The 24,155-nt window shown below is 44.7% G+C and overlaps 1 protein-coding gene across 2 annotated transcripts in view; it reads right to left on the reverse strand.

Annotated features, from left to right (window-relative positions):
- HYCC2 (hyccin PI4KA lipid kinase complex subunit 2) overlaps positions 1-24,155 on the reverse strand; it is a 671,498-nt gene that overhangs the window by 246,043 nt on the left and 401,300 nt on the right. For both annotated transcript variants that reach the window (XM_078680193.1, XM_078680194.1), the window contains one exon: positions 13,464-13,643. In XM_078680193.1, coding sequence (XP_078536319.1) covers positions 13,464-13,643 — 180 coding nt within the window. The remainder of the gene's footprint in view (positions 1-13,463; positions 13,644-24,155) is intronic.

Consider the following 24,155-nt stretch of genomic DNA (forward strand, 5'->3'; position numbering starts at 1 on the left):
AGCTGGATGCAGTGATGCTGACCGAGTGGGCCAGGGACACCATAATTTGTGTATCATCTGCATATGATACAACCTCCATCCCCTGCGATTTAACTAACCTAGCAAGTGGGGCCATATAGATATTTAACAGGGTCGGACTTAACGCCGACCCTTGAGGAACCCCACATTGCAACGGTTTAGCAGGGGAGAGGAACTCTCCAAGCTTAACCCTCTGCTCCCTGAGTTCTAAAAAGGAAGACAGCAGGCTAAGCGCTGGGCCCCGCAACCCTACCTCCCTCAGACGAGTTGTTAAAATCGAGGGAGATAGGGTATCAAACACTGCCGTCAGATCTAAAAGGACTAGCAGGGTGGACTGTCCTTGATCAACCTTAGTTCGGATATTATTCATCACCACAGTAAGTGCTGATTCCGTACTGTGTTATTTCCTGAACCCATGTTGGGACTGGTCCAGGTAGCCAGAGGAATCAAGAAAAGCGGTGAGATGGGAATTAAGGTGAGATTCCAGCAGCATCTTAGCAGGGGCAGGGAGCAGGGAGATAGGCCTAAAATTTTTGAGGTTTTCTGGGTCCAGGGTAGACTTTTTAAGAAGGGGCTTAGCAATCGCCTTTTTTCCAAGCTGCCGGGAAGGTACCCTGAAGGATAGCGCCGTTCATCACCTCCAGTAATGGTGTTAACAAGGTATCCTTACAGTCCCTCAGAACTTTTAAAGGGCAGGGGTCCAAAGGAGAGCCAGACTTTGTTTTGTTCAACAGGGAATCAAGGTCTTCGATGGTAAGAAGGGGGAAGACCATAAGGTTCTTAGCCGAGTCTCTGGACCAGGGCTCTATACTATCTTGGGTAGAACTGGAATTATTATCAAGAGTCTTTCTCTGTGCTTCTAACATGATGTAAATATCCACAATTTTAGAGTGGAAGAATTCAGAGATGCTGTCGCAGAGATCTTGCGAGCCTACGACTGGGTCCGGTTCCTGTAAGGAGCACAGGGAATCGACAATCTTAAAGAGCTGCCTAGGTGAAGTAAGGGACATCGTGCGTTTTGAGAAGAAGTCCTGTTTTTCCTTGATGATCGTGGCCTTATACTCTCGCAGTAACCGCTTGTGGCAATCTCTTTCAGCCGGCTCCCAGGATTTCTGCCATTTCTTCTCCTGCCTCCTACACTTCTGCCTCACGAGTCTCAAGGACTCTGTGAACCAGGGGGCAGAGGGTTTAGCCCTTGCTGAGTAGCAAAGGGATGCTGGAGCTAGAACATCAACTGCTCTCAAGATGGAATTGTCGAGCTCCTGTGCAGCCGCACCGGCATCTCTGGAAGCCAGATCGGCCACAGATCCTAGTAAGGGGGCAAGTGCCTCATTGGTAATATTCCTAAGGCATCTCTTGGGGATTCTGTTAGCGGAAACCTGGGAAGTCAGAGGTCCTGGAGAGAAAATCAACTCTAAGGGCACGGCCAGATGATCAGACCAAACCAGTGGTACGGGGGGGCCGGAGGAAAGCCTGGGGTCGTTGGAAAACACCCCGTCCAGGATGTGCCCTGCCAGGTGGGTGGGGCCGGTCACCAGCTGAAGAAGACCACAAGCCGTGAGAGGGTCCATCAAGGAAAGAGTGTCTTTAGAATTCAGGTCATCAAGATGGAAATTTAGATCCCCTAAAATGGTAAAGTAAGGTCTACCAAAGTAAGGTTCCAAAATTCTAAACAAATCATGACAGAAATTAGATCTAGGACCCGGGGGTCTATAGATAAGAAGACCCGTGAAGGACATCGAAGGCGAGGAAGATATGCAGAAATACAGGGCTTGGAAGGGGTCAGAGTGCTCAGAGAGGACTTTAATGCGACATAAAAGAGAAGATTTATAAAGAATCGCCAGTCCTCCCCCTCTACGTTTCACTCTATCAGATCTATGTAGCGCATAACCTTCGGGATAGCATTCAAAAGATCCGGACCCGACGAATCCGAAGCCCAGGTTTCCGTTATAAAAACCCATGAAGGGTTCCTAGCCGAGACAAAGTCATGGAAAGCGATATTTTTGATGAGTGATCGAGCATTAATTAAAAAGCCCCTTTCTGAGTAGAGGGGGACCCCATCAATGGAGGGGGCTTGTAAACTTCCGAAAGCAGAGATGTGGTCGTATCGCTTACAGTCAGAGATAAGATTGGCAGCGAGGTGAAGAACGGATTTGATGGGGGCTAGGTGGATTTTGGGGTGCCAGCAAGAGTGGCATTGCCATAGTCAATTCTAGACAGGACCAGTGATTGTACAACTGATTTGAAGTCATCAGCTGGAATGAAGGGTTTAATTTTTTTAAGGTGATGTAGAGTGAAGAGAGCACCTTTTACCAAGTTTTTTATACGGGGAGTGAGATTGAGGTTCTGATCGACGCAAGTTCCCAGAGATTTGACCAAATTGGAGATGGTGAGAGAGCAGTTGAGAGCTTTAATGTCAATGATCCAGTGTTGAATAGGGAGCGAGTTGCTCTTGGGAGAGAATATGATGATTCCAGTTTTTTGGGGGTTTAATTTGAGATGGTTTTGATGGAACCACACTTGGATCTTAGTCAGGGCATCGTTAAGATGTATGATGTTGTTGTGGGATTTGATCTTGTAGTATAGTGGAGTGTCATCGGCATAAAGGTGGTAGCTGATTTTAGCTTTTTTAAGAATAAGGGCAAGGGGTTCCATGAAGAGGTTGAGAAGAGTTGGAGAAAGGATAGAGCCCTGAGGAACGCCCAGGTTGACATGTTGAGGTTTAGAGAGGCAACCACTGACTTTAATTTGTTGGGTTCTATTTTGGAAATAAGAGGTGAACCACGTGAGGACATCACCGACAAAGCCGATGCGGTCTTTGAGAATCTTGAGTTAGGCGACATGGTTAACAGTATCAAAGGCAACCGAGAGGTCAAGAAGAATGAGGAAGGATGATTCGCCTTTGTCCAGGGAGCGATGTATGCCATCAGTAATGTTGAGCATTGCTGTTTCTGTGCTGCATCCCTTTCTAAAACCTGATTGGAAAACGTCTAAGAGGTTGAATGTGTCGATGTGTTTATCCAGCTGTATCTGGACGCATTTTTCGAGGGCTTTGAATGGGAAGGGAAGGTTGGAGATAGGGCGCAGATTGTTTAAGTCATTGGGATGAGCCACTAGATTTTTGATGATGGGGGTAATTTGGCCGAGTTGGAGGGGAAGCAGCAACAACACCAGTGGCAAAGGAAGAGTTGATAATATTGGTCCATAGTGAGGCAATGATGTGTTTTAGTTCTTGTACCAAATGAGCAGGAAGAGGGTCTCTAGTATGCGAGGATGGTTTAAATTTGGTGATGATTTTGAGAACATCGCTTTCAGATACTGAACAAAAATCCCTCCATGAAGCATTGTTTTTTAGCTGGGGGTCGATAGGGTTGGGTTCAGAGTCAGTGAAAGAGAGGAGGAGTTGCGAGGTATCATGAGGGGGGATGGAAGTGGTAAGAGGCACAGGGGGAGTACTGAGTAGTGGGTGTTGGTTGAGTAAAGAGGGCTTTGGGTGAAGGATTGATCAATCTTGGTGACTTTCAGAAAAGAAGCTAGCAATTTCTTCACACCTCTCAACTGTAGCTAGTAATTTTTGGGGGGCTGAGGTAGTTTGGTTTTGACAATCTTAAAAAGTTCCCTAGGAAGATTTTTAGCCTGGTCAAGTTGAGAACGGAGGAAGGAGGCTTTTTCATTAAAGAAGTGTTTTTTGTAGCTAGCCCTAGCAGCTCTGAGGAGGACAAGATTCGAGGTGGACGGTTGATTTCTCCAAGTGCGTTCAGGCTGCCTGAGAGCTCTTCTCTCTTTCTTTAGGTCAGAATTGAACCAAGTTTTCGACTGAATAGTTTTTTGGAGTTTTATTTTGGTAGGAGCAATTTGGTCAAGGACTTCGAGGATAGAGTTATTGTAATGATCAGTAAGGCCTGTGGTACTTGAGGGGAGAGCTGTAGCTGAGCTTTTATTGTTGATTCCAACTCGCCTGGGGGAATTAGGTGAAGGCTTTGTTTAGTTTGCTGGTGCAAGGAGCAGGAGGAGATATAGAGCTGTTAATGGTGAAGAGGATGAGATGGTGATCAGCCCAGTCAATGTGGATGATGTGGGAAAGAAAAGCCAGATCCTTGCTGGTGATAATAGCATCAAGGGTGGCACCTTTGGAGTGTGTTGGAGAATTGCTGAGTTGGGTCAAGTCACTGATGTCAAGAAAGTCCTTGATGAGGTTAACTGCAGGGTCATCAGTTTTGTTCCAGTGGATATTGAAGTCGCCAAGGAATAGATTTCTAGATTTGGAGAGCGATGCTTGAATAAGGAGATCGCACATCTCCTCAGCAAAGGTGAGAGGATTTCCGGGTGGATGGTAGATAATATGTAGGCAGATAGGAGGGGGAACCCTGAGTTGTAAGTTCAGCTCCGAGGTATTCGATAGTGGATAGGTCCTGGTGATGGACAGGAGAAAGTTTAAGTTCATCCGTATAAATTACAGCCCCCCCCCCTAGTTTTATGAGTTCTGTCTTTCCTGAGTATGGAGTACCCTGGTGGAGAAAGCATGTCAAGGATTGATGAGGAGTGGGGGTGGAGACAGGATTCAGTCAAGAAGGCGATGTCAATGCTTTCGCTGAGAATGGTTTCAGCGATTTCCGTTGCATGGCAAGAGGCTGATCGGCACTTTAGCAGCATGCAGTTGAGGGGATTTAGAGTCAATGTATTTAGAGGAGGAACATGAGTGGATAGAAGTGAGTTGTTGAGGGAGTCTGGGTGAAGCTGGGGAAGACGGGGTCCTACTGATTCGCATGATCACTGGGATAGCAGAGTGAGGTAGGGGGGAGTTTGCAGAAGAGGTGGAGAAAGGGTGGATTTTATTGAGGTCAGTGAGGTCCTGGGGGGGAAGATGGCTATGAAAGGGGGAGGGCTGTGTGAGCTAATACTATCAGTCAGTATGGAAGGAGAGAAAGGAGAGGACGGGATCCTATTTCTTCCCAGGATCACTGGGATGGATGCATGAGGTGGAGGGGAGTTCAAAATCAAGTTGGGTAGGGGGTAATCTTTCTTGGGGTCATAGTGGTCAAGGGGGGGAAGGTGGCTGAGGGGTGGGCTGAGTGAGCTATTACAGTTGGTAGAACTAGCAGGAGAGTTGACGGTGGGGGAAATAATTCCTTGGACGTAAGGTGCCTGGGAATTTGGTACAGGGATGGAGGAGTAGGAGTTATTGGGGGGGGATATTAGTGGAGAGGAAGGAGACGTCATTTCTGAGAGAAGAGAGCTCTAATACGAGGGTCGGGAGGTGCAGTTCAATGTTGAGGAGTAATTGGGAAAGCAGTGTGATGGGGAGGGGGGCTAGTAGATCAAGAAGGGGATGTGAAGAGTCCGTGTTGGTTGGGGGAGGAAGTCTGGAAGGTGGCAGGGGGGAGCCGGGAGGAGTGGGCGGTTAAGGTGAGGAGGTAGAGTCGGAGTAGAGGTTGGTTTCATAGAGTGAAAGAGGGGGGTCGAGGGAAGTAGGGATGGCCTGGGACTTGAATTTGGGAGTGTTAGTTAGATAATGGGGAGAGGGGACAACAGGAGAAGGAATAGGGGAGATTGGAGGAGCCTTTGGGGGAATATGGGGAGGTGTTAACCAGGGATGGTGTAGCTTTTGTGTGGATGGGGGCAATTTGGTAAGGTTACAGGGAGGGAGTGGAGTAGATTGTGGATCAATGGGAGGAGTAGATAGAGGAGAGTGGGTTTGGGAGGCAGAGGAAGTTGAGGGCAAATCACTGGAGGGGGAGGAGTTGTCAAGGTAGCGGGGGGTGACATTGGAGAGTGAGGCGATCAATGAAGTTTGAAGAATTAAGGGCTAGTGAGGACGCGAGTGGGTGGATATGGGGATTAGGACCATTGGATAAGATTAACGGGTCAGGGAAAGGATGTGAGGGGGTCGTAGGGTGGGGGGACAAGAGAGGGGTGGGGAGTGGAGTAGACCGCGGATCAAGGGGAGGAGTAGATGTAGGAGGGTGGGGGAGTTGAGGGAGGATCGTGATGGGGGGCTGCTGGCGAGGTAGTCCGTGTTTGGAATTGGAGAGTGGGGCTTTCATTAATGATTATAGAATAAAGTACTAGCGAGGTTGATTGTGATTGGGCATGTGATTCAGTGCTTTCAGTTAAGGTTAGTGGGTCAGGGAGTGGATGCGAGAGGGTCATGGAGTGTGGGGACAGGAAGGTATCTTGCAGTTTGGAGGGTTGGAGGTTAGAGTTCGGTTTAGGTATAAGGTTTTGGGATAGTGAGCTGAAGTGAAGTGAAGTGAATTTCACCAGGAAAAGAAGAGGAAGGAGTGGTGGAGAGTTTCCGACCATAGGGATTTTTGCGGGAATTTGAGGTAGGGAGGTGTTGGATAAAGATGCTTTTTCATTTAGATGGGCGTTTGGTGAAGAAGATGTAGTTGGTTATTATGTTGGAGGTTAGGCTACTGTAGTTGTCCACAAAAAGTGTTTCTTGATGGAGTATAAGAAGTTGGTGTTTAAAATGTTTCTTACTGTGCTTAGAGAGGTTTGAGGGGTAAAGGATGGACCACGAGTTAGGGCCGTGTCTGGAGATGGATGATTCTAACAGCAAGGGAGTAGGTATGTGGGGAGGCATGATGTGTCAGCTGAGTTAGAATGGAGGGTGGGAGGAGGTGGTGAAGGGAAGGCTGGGGTGGTACGGAGTGGGGAAGGGGAGAAGGAGCAGTGGAGTGGAACAGGTAGGGTGTCAGAGAGGTAGAGTTATCAGCAAAGCTCGAACTGATTGCGCAGAAGGGAAGATTAGTGAGGTGGCCAATAAGGTGGTGTAGTGGGAGAGGGGGGAGATTTCAGGGGAAGAGGAAGTAGGTATGGTCGCAGATTAAGAAAGAGAGAGGTGAGAGTGGAGAAGGGATCAACGAGGAGAGAAAGTATTTGAGAGGAGTGGTGAAATTACTGATAGAGAGATCAGTGAGGTCAAAGAAAGAGAGGATAAATCAGGGCAAATAAGATGAACAAGATTCACATTACAACCAGAAGGTTAAAGTGAGTAATATAAATTACCAGTGTAGATTAAACTTACACAGATCAATGAGGTAAATAGGAACAAAAATGAAAAAATCATAAAGGAAATAAAAACAAAAATATACAGGTTTCACATTACAAATAAAAGTAAAAAGTGAGGAATTAAATTACGAGAGCATATATACAGGTTACATATTACAGTTTCATCAGCTAATTAGAGGTAGACCCTTAATAGAGCATCAGAAGGAAATGTGACGAGTTCGTAATGGGCATTAGTAAAAATCATTCAACATAAGTAAACCAGAAATTGGGTATTTTCATGTACAAGATGGCGTGGAATAGAACACGTAAACTACGGTTCAGTGTCTGATTTGAGAAAGGTCGTTTCTTACAATGAGTTCCAATATTGTCTTTGTACAATATGCACTCTCCGATCATGAGGCAGAACCTGCAGGCAGGACACAGGCGTGGTCAACCAGGTATTACAGGGCACGTTGGTACCCGTGATTAAAGGCTCGCTCACCTGGTCATTGGCTTCCCCAAGTCAAATGTTTGAGGAACAGTGCGTGGAAGCTATTTGTCCAGTTTCAGTTCTTCAGCCATCTTAGTACTGACTGAATTAGTGCTGAAGGACTTAGGTGCTCAATTGGACAATACTAACTCAAAACTGAATTGAAGTAGAGGACTAACTCCAGGACCGTATTGTAGCAATCTAGTGGTGAGGCATGACACAAAATACCTTTCTTGTTCCTCGCAAAAAGGTAAGGAAGTATCTCAACAACTCCCCGAATCGTTGACCTGTGCTGCACTAAAAAGACAGGTCCAGCAGTTTCCCCTCTTCAACTAACTACTGTGCCTTAGTTTTGGGGATTAGGACCATCGGATAAGATTAACGGGTCAGGGAAAGGATGTGAGGGGGTCGTAGGGTGGGGGGACAAGAGAGGGGTGGGGAGTGGAGTAGACCGCGGATCAAGGGGAGGAGTAGATGTAGGAGGGTGGGTTAGGGAGGTCGAGGGAGTTGAGGGAGGATCGTGATGGGGGGCTGCTGGCGAGGTAGTCCGTGTTTGGAATTGGAGAGTGGGGCTTTCATTAATGATTATAGAATAAAGTACTAGCGAGGTTGATTGTGATTGGGCATGTGATTCAGTGCTTTCAGTTAAGGTTAGTGGGTCAGGGAGTGGATGTGAGAGGGTCATGGAGTGTGGGGACAGGAAGGTATCTTGCAGTTTGGAGGGTTGGAGGTTAGAGTTCGGTTTAGGTATAAGGTTTTAGGATAGTGAGCTGAAGTGAAGTGAAGTGAATTTCACCAGGAAAAGAAGAGGAAGGAGTGGTGGAGAGTTTCCGACCATAGGGATTTTTGCGGGAATTTGAGGTAGGGAGGTGTTGGATAAAGATGCTTTTTCATTTAGATGGGCGTTTGGTGAAGAAGATGTAGTTGGTTATTATGTTGGAGGTTAGGCTACTGTAGTTGTCCACAAAAAGTGTTTCTTGATGGAGTATAAGAAGTTGGTGTTTAAAATGTTTCTTACTGTGCTTAGAGAGGTTTGAGGGGTAAAGGATGGACCACGAGTTAGGGCCGTGTCTGGAGATGGATGATTCTAACAGCAAGGGAGTAGGTATGTGGGGAGGCATGATGTGTCAGCTGAGTTAGAATGGAGGGTGGGAGGAGGTGGTGAAGGGAAGGCTGGGGTGGTACGGAGTGGGGAAGGGGAGAAGGAGCAGTGGAGTGGAACAGGTAGGGTGTCAGAGAGGTAGAGTTATCAGCAAAGCTCGAACTGATTGCGCAGAAGGGACGATTAGTGAGGTAGCCAATAAGGAGGTGTAGTGGGAGAGGGGGGAGATTCCAGGGGAAGAGGAAGTAGGTATGGTCGCCGATTAAGAAAGAGAGAGGTGAGAGTGGAGAAGGGATCAACGAGGAGAGAAAGTATTTGAGAGGAGTGGTGAAATTACTGATAGAGAGATCAGTGAGGTCAAAGAAAGAGAGAATAAATCAGGGCAAAGAAGATGAACAAGATTCACATTACAACCAGAAGGTTAAAGTGAGTAATATAAATTACCAGTGTAGATTAAAATTACACAGATCAATGAGGTAAATAGGAACAAAAATGAAAAAATCATAAAGGAAATAAAAACAAAAAAATACAGGTTTCACATTACAAATAAAAGTAAAAAGTGAGGAATTAAATTACGAGAGCATATATACAGGTTACATATTACAGTTTCATCAGCTAATTAGAGGTAGACCCTTAATAGAGCATCAGAAGGAAATGTGACGAGTTCGTAATGGGCATTAGTAAAAATCATTCAACATAAGTAAACCAGAAATGGGGTATTTTCATGTACAAGATGGCGTGGAATAGAACACGTAAACTACGGTTCAGTGTCTGATTTGAGAAAGGTCGTTTCTTACAATGAGTTCCAATATTGTCTTTGTACAATATGCACTCTCCGATCATGAGGCAGAACCTGTAGGCAGGACACATGCGTGGTCAACCAGGTATTACAGGGCACGTTGGTACCCGTGATTAAAGGCTCGCTCACCTGGTCATTGGCTTCCCCAAGTCAAATGTTTGAGGAACAGTGCGTGGAAGCTATTTGTCCAGTTTCAGTTCTTCAGCCATCTTAGTACTGACTGAATTAGTGCTGAAGGACTTAGGTGCTCAATTGGACAATACTAACTCAAAACTGAATTGAAGTAGAGGACTAACTCCAGGACCGTATTGTAGCAATCTAGTGGTGAGGCATGACACAAAATACCTTTCTTGTTCCTCGCAAAAAGGTAAGGAAGTATCTCAACAACTCCCCGAATCGTTGACCTGTGCTGCACTAAAGAGACAGGTCCAGCAGTTTCCCCTCTTCAACTAACTACTGTGCCTTAGTTTTGTGTTCGTCTGGGAGATATTGGAGCAGTTGCTCCATCTCATTCCAGTGTGCCCTGTCGTACCTAGCTAGTAGGCCCTGTGCGTTTGCGATGTGCCAGTGGTTAGCAGCTTGAACAGCCACTTGTTTTCCTGAGGCATCTATAATTTTCAACTCCTGTTCTGGAAGAGGTGCATCCCCAGAGGTTTGCGAGTTAGCTCTTTTGCAATCATTGTACACTACTAGGGAATCCAGAAGTAATTTTCCTTTTATAAACACAGGATCTGATGGGGAGGGTTTATATTTTTTGTCTACTCTTGGAGTTAAAATACATGCCCGGTCAGGGTCTTTAAAGATATAATCTGCATGCCTCATCATGCCTTTGAGCATAGGAAGTGTTTGACATGACCTGTGTGTCGACCCAAATATCTCTAATAAAGTCCCCTTCTAATGTCTCTTTATATAAGGCCAAGCCTTGATACTCTGCTGCTCTAGCAAGGAGCTGTTGGTAAGTCATATTATCGTCTGGTGGTGATGGTTTTGCAGGGTAAAGGTCTGGGTCATTATCTACTGGAGGATCAATGGTGTAATCATTCCATGGGTCTGCAGGCAAATGAGTATCATCATCACCATGATCCCCATCTGGATCTGTATGTGGAGATTCCTGAGGTGTAGTGTGTAAGGGATATTCATTATTAACTGTGGAAAAGAAGGTGAAGACAGAGAGGGTTGTGGAGCAGGATAAACAGGGCTGGTAGCCCTGTCCTTCTTCTTCGGAGGAATCTTATTGGCGGTTTCCTCTGAAGGAAGTTTGTGTTTTGCCTGTGTTTTAGCAGAAATATGTCCATTATCAGGATTACTATAAGAAAAATGTGTTTAGGATCCTATTTGGCTGGAAGAATGTCTAAAATTGGTTCTGGAGGCTCCGAGACACTGTCCTTAGATTTCAGCGTTGAAATGGATTTGTCTTTGGTAGTAGGTTTTGGCTCCGTAGCATGTTTTTGTTTCGAAGCAGAGGATTTCGGCTCAAAACTAGCTTTGTCCTTGGAGCCAGATGGTTTCGAATCCGAAGGTAATTTCCGTTGACACAGTCCCGGTGCCGGAAGGCTTGACTATTTGTTTTGGTGCCGAGCCGTGAGGCGGGGCGTCGCAAACATTGTCTCGGTGCCGACCTTGGCCAGAAGGCAGAGGTGGTGTTGTAGCCCTTTGTGCTTTGTAAGAGGATTTAGGGGGCAAGGGGTCTTTGATACTCATGGCACCTTGTCCCGGAGGTCCATCTTCAGACTCCAGATCGATCTCAAGCTGGGAATCAGACTCTGGAATGGAGAAGGCCTCTTCTTCTGTGGCAGACGCTTCGATCTCATCTTGCTCTGATTCTTCCCCATAGATATCCGGAGTGTGTTGGATGCTCTGACATTGCAACGCTCATCGTCGAGCCCGACGATTACGTAGTGTGTTCTTGGACCAAAACAATTTACAAGAGTCCGAGTCTATATCCTTGTGCTCCGGGGAGAGGCACAAGTTACAAACTTGATGTAGGTCTGTGCGATGGTACTTGGCGTGGCATCCAGGACAGAATTGGAATGGAGTCTGTTCCATCGGCAGAAGGCTGGACCGACACAGCTAGGCCCGACGGCCCCCGCGAGGTTTTCGATCGAAAATGGAAAATTTGTCGAGCGAGTCGATACGCGCAGAACAGGGAAACCCGTACGGAAACAATATCGTTGAGGGTAGAGTGGATTGCGCACAGAGTAAGCCGAAGAACAGTTTTGAACTGGAGCGCAGCAATACACGTCCGAACCCGATGGTGGAATAAAAACAAAAAATATGGAGTCGATGCCCATGCGCACAATCACCGAAAGGAGGAATGACCTTACCTTGTGACTGGAAAGACTTCTTCGAAGAAAAACAACTTGCAAACATCCGGACCCAACACTAGATAACAGGAGTATGCAAAGCATGTGTATCTTCAGCACGCATGCCTCCAACATGTATATATACATATACACTTTCTTAAGTCTGCACTTTTTTACTTTATCACTAATTTATTTGTAAATTTTTGAGTTGATATAATATAGGACTTGTGAATAGAACTATTTTGCTAATGAGGTAATGCTACTTAGGGGTTGTGTAAATAGGTGACATGGAGACAATCAATATGCCCATAAACTTTTGGACCATTGTTTTTTTATAATGTACCACTCTAGATCCCCTTTCCCTTTAAGCGTCATGCTCTCTACTTCCTAAAATGAGCAAGAAGAGAATCAATGGTTTGGCATAAAGGATGCAGTTAATGGAGTGAAGACCATTTAGACAATGTAGTGCGAGTATGTCCGGTACTGCTGTCATTCACTCAGAGATCAGGTCTGAGGAAATGATGTGGGGCTATGAATTTTTGGCAGCCAGTCCCTTCCTGTCACTGCCTGTTCCACATGCCCCCAGTGTATGTCAGATTTAGATTTAACAACGTCAAACAAGGATCTTAGCTTATGTTGCTAAAATTTACTTATGATTTTTTGGACTGGGTTTTCTGGCCGGTTTTAGGCAACTTTCACAATTACTTGGACATTTTTTATTTCATCATATTCCAAAAACAATTAATTAACTTCCCTCGTATTGTTATTAAGTCCCCAGGTAGTGTCTGAAATAGAGCCATATACCATTTTCATTTTAACAAAACTCTCAGTCTACTGTTGATGTATAAAATTGTTGCCATATTCCTTGATCATGGTCAATGCCAGTCGGGTTAAGTAGGTCAGATGCATTTGTTTATTTGAAGCCCATGCAAGTTATCAGACTTTATTATACTCTGAACAACATAAGGGGGTTTCCGTGTATTCGTATAGTAGCAGTTCCTTCACTTATACACTACACCTTCTCTAATGAGTACCAAAGCAATACCGTCTGCAGGACTGCTCTGAGCAATAAGCAAGAACTCTGCCGCTCCTCCTGTCTACTGCCCATCACCATTTGGAAGGAATACAACTGGCCCAGTTCTCTCTTGGGACTCGTCCTTCTCTTCACCTGCTTTACTTCTACTCTGACCAGCCTCTGCGCTGGTCCCAGCTACCCGGCGTCCTGCCTGACCCGATGTTCTCTCTCAGGGCCCACTCCCTGAACGGGACCTCTTTCGCTTTTTTCTTACCACAGGATAGTCTGGGCTCTCCCAACAGTTTTAATGGAGGTTGTTTCAAAAAGCGGATACTATGGTGACTGCTTTGCTGGAAGCTTGCACCCGATGTATGAAACCTGACATAGGTGCAGCAGCAGAGACAGCGCGAAACGGTGTCTCGATCTGGCATCCCTCATCAGGGCAAGTGTTGAGACAATACACATGAAAAGGGAAGGAAATAGGTGAACTGATATAACCCTTCTTACGGTTTTTGGCTTTAAAATTCTGGTCACCCTACTTCTTTGGCAGAGTGTTACTGTCACTTTCTAACAATACATTTAAGACGAAAACGTACTCCGTGGAGCACCGTGGTGCTATTGTTTATACCCACCTGAGCGTCTTTGAATTAAATAACAGAGAGCAGAACAATAGTACATTTCGCGCTACTCTACTTTTCTCGGACCATTATCTGGTGCCATGTCCGCTGGACGGCGCCACTTACCAGGTTGTAGATGCCGAGGAGCAGCGCCTCGATGCAGCCGTTGCTCTGCCTGTCGCGGCTGGCCGTGAGGCGCAGGTACACCCAGATGAGCTCGGGTAGGAACTGGAGCGTGAACCTCTTGAGCCGCACCTCAGAGCTGCGGTAGAGCTCGAAGAGCTGGTGGCAGACGGGTTCCACAAGCTGCGTCACAAACAGGGCGACAGGGTTAGCGCGGGCCTCTACAAGGACTTCAACAAGAACAGGAGGGAGCTTGCGCCCCACCCACGGAAGGGGCCCTTCAGAGGCCACAAAGCAGGACTTGTTAAAGGCAAGGACTGACAAATCTATAGCATTCTGGATCAATACGCAATGAAATTAATATACTACTTTGTGAAAAAACAACATTGAATTTGTAAAATATTTACATTCACCTCGTCAAGGAAATGCAAAAAAAGTGAAACTGTTATACCCTACTAAGTTGTATTGGCATGTACTCCAGCCCTGCTGCCTCTAGCTGCTCAGCAGAGTGAGAGATGGTAATGGAATGTTGATGTGACTGTGATGCTTGGATTGCCTGGGTGCCTGAGTGGATGAGTGGTGACAGTTAGAGATGGGGCTGAGCAGCTAGGCAGGCAGCTCCTGGGGGGCTGGTACCACACCAGTGCTGGCTGGACACAGATTGCTATAACTTGGACTGAGAGATAATAAAGAAGATATTCCAAATCCTGACACGATTAGGAGTTCCCTTTTGTGTGCACAGTGAGAAATGTATACAAAATAATTCACCCTTTAAATCTTAAGTCACTCAGCTGACGCTCTACTTGCAGCAGCCCACCGTCAAAGCCACTAAAACATTAAAAAAAACACTCACCAAAGGAGCGTCTATGTAAACGATTTCATGCATCAAATCATGCAATTATTCAAAAGTCAAACAACAAAGTTCACTGCAGGCTTCCTTCATCAATGTTTTCTTTAATACTTTTATTGTGTGGTTTCATTCCATTCGAAGAAAAAATCCACTTTACGAATGAATGTTCACACTATTTTCACAAAATACACAATTCCACAGCTACAGCCTACGCGTTTCGTCCCATCTGGGACATCATCAGGGCTTATGTTTCAAATTAATTCTGAGTCGATGATAAACGTCACAACAATGTTCAATATTGTAGATATTCTTCGTCAATGCCTATAGTTTATTATTAAAGCTTTTACTATACTTTCAAATTCTTCCCATGTCAATTCATATGTTCATGCCGTCTGCAATAATTGTTACTTTCGTGAAAAATGTATCCTCGTTTCCAGAATCCCAATATCGACCTAGTTAGTAGTCACACATGTAAAAGCATTGAATTTGAATTTGAAGGGATTTGTATAGCGCTCATACACCTGGCGGTTTCTTGGCGCTTAACTGGCAACTGCTACTCGGCGGGTAGGAGAGGGGGGAGAGGTGAGCATTCAAGATGGGAAGGCTTGGGTGAAGAGGAAGGTCTTAAGGTCTCATTCCTGACTCCTTTTTCCAAAAACAGCACCCCTGTCACTCCAAAAGTTTTTCAAGTGCACCAATTTCAGCCGAGGTAGCCTCGAGTTAGAAACTCCTATTCCCCAAGGCTTTGCATGATTTGATGCATGAAATCGATGTTTTCATAGATGCTCCTTTGGTTAGTGTTTCTTCAGATAATAAACCAGATGTGAAATTACATCCTGGCTCCTGGTATCTACCTTAACAGTGAAAAGTTTGGGGCAACATTTCATCCCCACCCAAAGGCACAGCTTACTGCATGCTTGTTGCTTTCGCTTTTCTGACAATGTACTCCGATTTTTTCATGTGTAAATAGGTGTGCATTCCCTCTCTATGATGTACTTTCTTTTGAATTGAATTACCCAACCAGGGCTTGCACCTGCTCATGGTTTAATAGGAGTACAACGGATACACCAAGGACTGTTGTTTCCACAAACACGGTGGAATAACGTGTTTGCGCAGTATGATTTAAGAATGGGACATATCATTCACACAAGTAATTGTTCAATAAGTATGACATCAACTGTCGTGCACAATGTAAAACACTTCGGATCATTTAATAATTTTTTAAGAATTCACAATTTATTTTATTCATTGTTGAAAAATTCGTATAGTGTTGTTATTTTGTACACTCATTGCATTGTGGGAATTGTAGTGCGTAGTAACTGAAGGAAGGGTGTTTGAATCACGAGATGAGATCGGGTGGTACAATTAGGAGTAACGGTTACCTGGGAGGGGTTTAAGAATCGAGGTAGGGTACAAAGTGTAAGGGAGAAAGAGATGAGGGACATTTCTTTGTAAAACAAGATCAGAATGGAGTGCTCGTGGCAGGTACGAGAGATACAGATCTGGTAATGACTAGCAGTTGAGTGTTAGGAACTGCGCAATTGTGAAACCGGGGGAATTCAGAAGGGTGTGAGTTTAGGAACAGATTGATTTAAATTATATGAGAGAGATTTAGATCTCAGGGGTAAAGTGCGGTTGTTGTTTTTTTTTATAATGACAGTGAGAAAGAGGAGCATCGTGTAGGATTGAGATCAGGCAAGTAACAACGAGGCAGATGAAAGAAGAGGGGAGTCTGCGGTTTGAAGTAAAGTGATTGAGGCGGTAGTGGACTTGGTGCGAATGGAGAGGTTTGGGAGGTTAAGTGGGCAGAGGGTAAGAGACGTGTTTAGCGGTAATTACTGTTGAAATGGAAGTTATCGGTAGAGTAATGTGCATACCTCAAAATAAATGAGTTGGGGAATTATCGCTGTTAGAAAAAATGTTGCTGTTAATTTTTCCAAAATGTTGGGGAATTATGTGATTCAATGCACTGGAAGACATTAGATTTCTTGCAATATGGTAGTTACGGAATTGGGGTGGAGCTAAATGGTATTTAGATAAAATATTTTTAATATTTTGCATATATTTTTGCACACTCACAATGGTCAAATTATAACTGTGTGTTTTCATTGTTACTTGTAGTGAACCTCTGACGTAGGGCCCTTAGTGGCCCGAAATGCATTGGGTCTCAATAAATGCTGCTACATGACGAACAAATGCGCTTGTACGTGTTTTTGAGTAGAGGTCCGGAGGACACATCATTAGCATGAGAAACTTTGAAAATTGGCATGACTGTGCGCGTGGAAACTAAACAGATGAACAAGATAAGATGGAATAAATGAAGGATTACACATGAAAAAATCGGAGTACATTATCAGAAAAGCGAAAGCAACAAGCATGCAGTAAGCTGTGCCTTAGGGTGGGGATGAAATGTTGCCCCAAAATTTTCAGGATTCAATCTCAAGTGCCGTTTGGGTAAGGTGCTTTCCCATGGAGCACGCACAACGTAGTAATTGGAAGTAACAATTTATAAACATTAAAAATAGGTGTGCATTCCCTCTCTATGATGTACTTTTGAATTGTACAACATATTTTGGCGACGAGCAGACTAGGACCCTGGAGACTCTTGGTACAGCACAGAAACAAAAGGTCTACAAAGAAACTTTAACAGAAACCAAGAGATCCCACAAGCAACATCTACAAAGAAAGTATTTCCAGGCAAGCCAGCGCCAGCCCCACCAGTGTCCTTTCCAAAGAACAGCCCCACCGACCAGAGTCATCACCAACTGACACTATAGCCTGGGAATACTACAGTCACCTAAAGGATTACAGTGAGTTGGAGGAGTAGTTCAATTATAGCCACATCTGGTGTTCCAGCCACATCATACTCTAATGGATTTACAAAGCTACAGTCAGTTGGTGGAGTAGTTGCACTACAGCCACATCTGGTGTTCCAGCCACGTTGTTACCTACAAAAGGGTTTATTGAGTTGGATGGGTAGCTTCACTACAACCAGTTGTTCGTGTTCCAGCCACATCGCTCTACAGAGTCTACAGTATATTTAAGAAAAATGCACATTTTGGGATTCTTCATCATAATCATGTCAGTACAAACATCGTGCAGTGACTGCACAGATGAAGAACTTTTGGTGCTTAATTGACATTTGCAGCATAGCATGTTGGAACCGGAACTAACGACAGTACCTACTAGCGCTACACTGCTGCTGTGTGGCATTGCCAAGATATGCACTTTGTTGATACATGGAAGGACATGAAACCAAGTGGGTAAGTGGTGCTACTCCCACTGTTCCCATAGCAGTATAGCTTTCTTACATACAATTAGATCTACATTGTTAGTGGTGTTTAGAAGCTTTAAACCTGGGTAACTGTTGTCTGAACCTCCTTGCTTGCTACTAAGGCAGTGGCTGCTAATGGATACAACGGCTGTACAGAAGCGGCTTAACCGCCCACACTGTTGAGGGGAGGCTACGAGGCGTACATTGTTGGTCTGGGAGCCCTGCATTATGGACACTTCCTGTGGCTTAGAATCGCTACCGGGTACTTTCGAGTTGAGACAAACTTTGTTTTTAATTTTTATTTTTTTTTAACTTAAGGTCTTGTCTTCTGTGACACACGTGGATCTGTTGCGCATCGCGTTAAATGTACATTGTGGCATTATCCTGGCTTGGCGCATCGATCCACATATTTTTCAACATTTAACGTTTGGGCCGTTTTGTCGGTTAATCTGCAACATGCCATGTTTAAAAACGAACACGCGAACACGCTTACCTTCTCCTTTGGTGTCTCGCGCTGTATCTCCTGTGACGGTCCTCCGTCTCTATCTTCGAGCCTTCAATTGTGACGTTATGGTTTGAGCTCAGAGGTATTTTCTTCATGTTTTCAAGCACCCATGTACCGTGAGCCCTCCAGCACGACGTCAATAGTGTGCCGCCATGTTGGGGCTGGCACACCCTACCTGATGCGGTCAGCCTTCGTTATGCCATCCACGCTGCCTCACGCTTGCCTTTTCAAATATAATTTTATCTAAACGAAATGAAGTCCGGGTACAAGGTGGTGCTTGCGCCACCTGAACATGATGAAGAATCGTCTTTTGGAATCTTCGTGTAGATCCGCCGTTTCATGGATGTGGAGGTATTGTACATGGTTCATTGTTCCCACAGTTGTGTGCATGCTTGCTACACGTCTCAACCACGATCCCTGCTACGACAGTTGTGTGCATGCTTGCTACACGTCACAACCACGATCCCTGCTACGAGTTGTTTTTCTGCCAGCAGCTATTCTTTGCAAGCAGTGTAACCGTTTTGAAGGTGACCCAAGCTTTCTGTACATTACGCTGGATAGTCGCTGTAGTTGATGGCACTGGGGTACGTGTCAGCATGCTTCCACTGTTGACATGAGACACTGGTTGGACATGGTATTGTTCCCAACAAGGTATTTCTGTGTGCTTTGCCTTGGTTACACTTTTTCGAGGTGAGTTATTGAAGAATTAACCACACTATAGACTCTTTGTTTTTTTTTCATGAGAACACTTTATGCTGTATTATGCTTACTTCAGTTCTTGCTATGTTTATGTTAAAATGTATTTCACTCGGGTGTGAGATCGCTCACCGGTGTGGGGCACAGTGCATCAGTGCTCTACAGTTAATGGAATTGTATTAGTATTAGCCTTGTAATAGTTTCAAATGTCGTGTTGCCACAGGCTTATGTTTTTTTCAGGATGGTTCTTCTTTGATTTCCTGTGGGTGATCATCACATTGTTCCTATACGCGAGGGAAGGTTGTGGGCTAAATTCCCCATTACATTTCACTGTTTGTTTTTCCCACATGGGGGTATGTAACCTCTACATGGAGATTGGGATATGGGTTAGTTCCCATACATATACAGTACCTAGGTTAACCTTTACGCTGGGTTTGTAGGTGGGTTTTTACCCCTTTTACTGTTGCGCGCAGTACAATTGTACATCCCTTCACGGGCGTTTCTATGGGTGACGACCCATTTACTTTTTGTTTCCCTTACTCTTGAGATTGAGGTTGCAGGGTATTCTACCTTTGGCGCTACTCTACGTCACGCTCTTTTGCATTTGTGTTGCGGGGTCTTTTACCCTCTGCCTTATAGTACATAACCTTACAGTTTATGATGCAAAATGCTACAAATGGTATTCCTTTTAATGCTACGATTTGCTTACGCTTCAAAATGTTTTATAATTTCTTATGAGGGAGGATGGGGGATATTGGTGTTCAAAGTTTGTATGCTGTATCTTAACCATCCTTTCTTGTCTTAATGGTTCTTTCTCTTGTGATGCTCTGTCTTTATTGCTGCATCCCAGAGCTTCGTACCATTGCTCACTTTTCCTGTTTATAGTTTTTGCCTGTAGTCATGTATCTTCATTTTTCGTAATGTTATACCCTACTAAGTTGTATTCGCATGTACTCTAGCCCTGCTGCCTCTAGCTGCTCAGCCAGAGTGCGAGATGGTAATGGAATGTTGGTGTGACTGTGATGCGTGGAATGCCTGGATGGATGAGTGGGGCCAGTTAGAGATGGGCTGAGCAGCAAGGCAGGTAGCTCCTGGTGGGGCTGGTACCACACCAGTGCTGGCTGGACACAGATTGCTGTAACTTGGACTGAGAGATAATAAAGAAGACGTGAAATTACATCTTGGCTCCTGGTATCTACCTTAATAGGACACAACATAAACCCACTCGATTAAAGTGACATTGAAAACAACAAAGTAAACTAAACACTATATATCGGTAATTTGAAAGCGGAAGCCCCCTTCCTACAAGTCTTCTTTATAGTCAGACTGGCGCAGTCCTCTGTATAACAGCGCAAAGAAAGGGGGCTTAAGCAGCCATGGTAAACTGCATGTCCAGTTGTGATTATACCATTAAGATTTTTCGTTTAAAAACTGTAGCAGGCATCTAAAGTAAGTAAAATTTATAAAATTAGCAAAAACATTACTTTTTCACATTCACCAACTGTTTTTCTATCCAAAACAATTCACTTAAAAAAGTTTGGATGACTTCTGTCCAACCACGCTTTATTTTAGCTAACGATACATATTAATTACTGCAAACCAGCACTTAAAATGTACGTGCTCCATCCGGAATAGCTATGTAAATGCACAGTACCAAAGCTTCGAGTTTTGTACATTTTTACTGAACACCAAACAACCGTAAATATTTCTTGCTTTCTCACAAAAAAACAGAAGGGGATATTACACTAATGTTACGGATTTAACCCCAGGGGCTGAAACACTCTCCTCTCACTCTAATCCGCTATCAATATTTTAAATCGGTAGGTACTGTCAGACTGATAACTAACCACGAAGCGAACACTTTACAGTACTGCAGAATATATCTTTAGCGGTCAAACACAGACACGTTCATTAAGGAAGTAGCCAGGATACGTCGTACTGCCACCTCAGTTCCACCCTTTCAAGTTCGGTGCAAATTATCACCGTAATGATTGGAGGCAGGAGCCAAGAAATTTAGAAAAACACTTTAAAGACAAAAACTCACATACATACTTTGCATTAGGGCATTACTATACACAGAGGCAGGCACCGTTAGGTGATACAGCCAAACGGCTAGTTTAGGGTTTTAAACTCGGCAGCAGGCGGACTCAGGGTGCTCGGTTGATCTGGGATGAAATAATACAACGCATCGCTTTTCAAAGAGACACCGGAAACTGCGAGATGACAGACTCGGGGTCGGTGAGCACCGAGGTGGGAAATCCACCAGGCACTGTGACCCTTGAAAGATCTCTCTGCAGAGGCTGCGCCAACCACGGCCTTTCAGTTCTTCCGAGTATCACCTTCTCTCTTCACCGGGGTCTAGCTCCGGTTATACACTCAGTTTCACATGGCCTGAACGCATGAGCATCCTTTACTGGGACAAGGGCAAACACGTGGGGGTTGACGCGGGTCTACGGAGTCCCGCCACTATTTCTAGAAAGGAGACTCCGTTCCACTTACACGTGGCCGAGGGATGCTGAGGTGCCGTGTAACCTTGTGCCCCAGCACTACTACAGCTGCTGCATTTCCAAACACTGCATGCGTGTAACCTGTGTAAACGTCCATCACGCTGCTGGTAGCATCCACTTTATTCGTGAAAGAGATCAAGTGGGGTTAATCTTTGAATCTCTCCCACAGAAGTAAAAGAGAAGTTCACACTATTGATCCTTCCTTCTCCTAATGACCTGGAAAGATGCAGGCTTTTGTGCCTGGAAGTTGGCTAAAGCACACCAGCAGAAAACAAACACGCATTAACACCAAGTTTTAAGTAGATGAAACCTATAAAAATATAAGAAATAAAGTACATTTTCTTTTCAGATGTTTGTGTCAGGTATTTGTAAAGTAGGCCCGTCCAATTTTAAGTGAGGAATAATATAAAGTTACATGTTGGGAGTTATTTCGTATGACATCACTGAATTCCATGTACTAATTAGACCTCCCCCACCCTATTTTTCGTAAGGTTTATATCTTGACTAGGATATAAAACTAGCTGAGGAAAGGGTGTCTGCCACAGAACACTTAGTGTTGGGGGCATGCACGATGCACAGCAGGACCAAGGAGTGGAAAGCTGAGGTAACACAAGAAACCTGGGCCACAATCCGACACATACTCCTGGAGGGGCATGTGCTAAGATTGTGAACAGGGGGGTAGAGCCATGTTCAGAGACCGAGTCAAAAAAACTTGTGGGTTCTGTCTTCACTGTTCTTCTCCAAAGGTGTAACTTGCGCAAGGTGAATTAATCATGCCCAGCAGTAGTATAACAAGGTTTTTTTTGGGGGGGTTTTTTCTTCAACCTTTTTTTTGTTTTTTTTTTTGTTTTTATTTTTGTGAAACCTTGATAGGCAACTAGGATAAAGCAATACACAGCTTCACGCCTACAAACTGTGTCACCAGGCCGGCAGCAACTATGAAATCGGTTCATTATATGTTCAGCACTCTTTGGCAGCCTTCTTCTTCACCAAAGTGAATGACATATTTTCAGCTTTTAATCTAGATGACACCCAACTCCATGGAAAGATAGATACTTCTTCTTCAGGTAATAACTTATCCGGTTTTAAAGAGGTTACGGAAGTTCAAGTTCAGGACATTATAAAAACAATTAAATCTGGATCAGCTCTGGATCCCTGTCCTCTGAAAACCCTTCGTGTAATAATGGATACTCTTATCCCTGTTATCACCCAAATAATCAACCTCATGTTCCGTACAGGCAGCTTCCCAAACCAATTAAAAAAAAACCTAATTAAACCCCTCCTGAAAAAACCCGGCTTGGACAAAGCAGAACTTAAAAACTACAGGCCCATAGCAAATCTACCCTTCCTGGCTAAAATAGCTGAAAAAGCCATGAATAATCAACTCACGGAATTCATCGAGCAACACCATCTGCTCGACGAAACACAATTCGGATTCCGCAAATTTCATGGCACGGAAACAGCGCTCATTAAAGCAGCGGATGACATCCGATTAATCAGAGACCAAGGTGGCACAGCACTATTGGTGCTCTTAGATTTATCGGCCGCTTTTGACACGGTTGACCATAAGATCCTGGTCAACCGTGTCGAAAAGATGGGCGTGCAAGGCCTGGCAAAAGATCTGCTGGCATCTTTTTTAGCAGAGAGAACCCAGGCAGTCATACTGGGCCAGTTTGAATCCGCTGAGCTATCACTGCCATGTGGGGTACCTCAAGGTTCATCCCTGAGTCCGACACTATTTAATATATACGTGTCGGACCTTGCCAACACCATCAAAGCGCACGGGATGAACCTTACCTCATATGCGGATGATACACAGCTGATACTGGCTGTCAGAAATGATGGGGAAACAGTGGCAGAAAATTTCAAGACAGGAATGCTGGCCATTGGAAAATGGATGTCAGCAAACTGTCTGAAATTAAATTCCGACAAAACCGAGGTGGTCACTTTTGGCCACCTCAGCCCTAGCTGGTCCCCAACCTGGTGGCCATCATCTTTTGGAGTAGCGCCCAAACCAGTCACGAAAGTGAGAAATTTAGGAGTCATATTTGATGACAACCTTAATTTCATGGCCCACGCCAATCAGACAGCCTCCACGGCTTTTTACAAGCTACGCCTGGTGAGGAAGATTCTCCCTTTTCTTCCAACAAATGTGGGAAAGACACTGATTAGCGCTTTGGTCCTATCAGCACTGGACTACTGCAATGGACTGTTTGCAAACGCCCAAGTTAGGATAATTAAGAAAATGCAAACAGTCCAAAATGCAGCAGCCAGACTTCTCCTTAACATTCCTAAATTCAAACCTATAGCAGAGTCATTGAGGAGTCTTCACTGGCTTCCGGTCAGGAACCGAATTAAATTCAAGACTTTATGTCTCGTCTATAAGGCACTTCACCGTCAAGCGCCGCAATTTCTGTGTGATCACCTGGTTCCATATACCCCCTCTCGAACGCTACGATCTGCAGGACAGAATGACCTAGTAGTGCCACGGACTAGGCTGGTCAACTGGGGAGACAGACGTTTCCTAGTTGCCGCCCCAAGATTGTGGAATACTCTTCCACAACCGATAAGATCAAGTCCAAACCTAATGTGTTTTAGGAAGAAATTGAAAACCTGGCTTTTCAACCTCTGAAAACTTTTCCAAGCTCCTATAGGAGGGTAACACAGTATAGCGCCGAGATGCCTGCGGGTAATTGTTCGCGCTCAATAAATGCTAAAAAATAAATAAATAAATAAAGCATTAGAAGGATAATACTACAGAAGTTAGACACAGCATGCCGCCTACAACCCTACCGGGCCGGCCGCGATATAAACTGGCAGAATTTGATGACATGCAAAGTAGAAAAAGACTCTGGAAGCACCG

This window comes from Lissotriton helveticus, chromosome 3_1, assembly GCF_964261635.1.
Source record: "Lissotriton helveticus chromosome 3_1, aLisHel1.1, whole genome shotgun sequence".
NCBI lineage: Eukaryota > Metazoa > Chordata > Amphibia > Caudata > Salamandridae > Lissotriton > Lissotriton helveticus.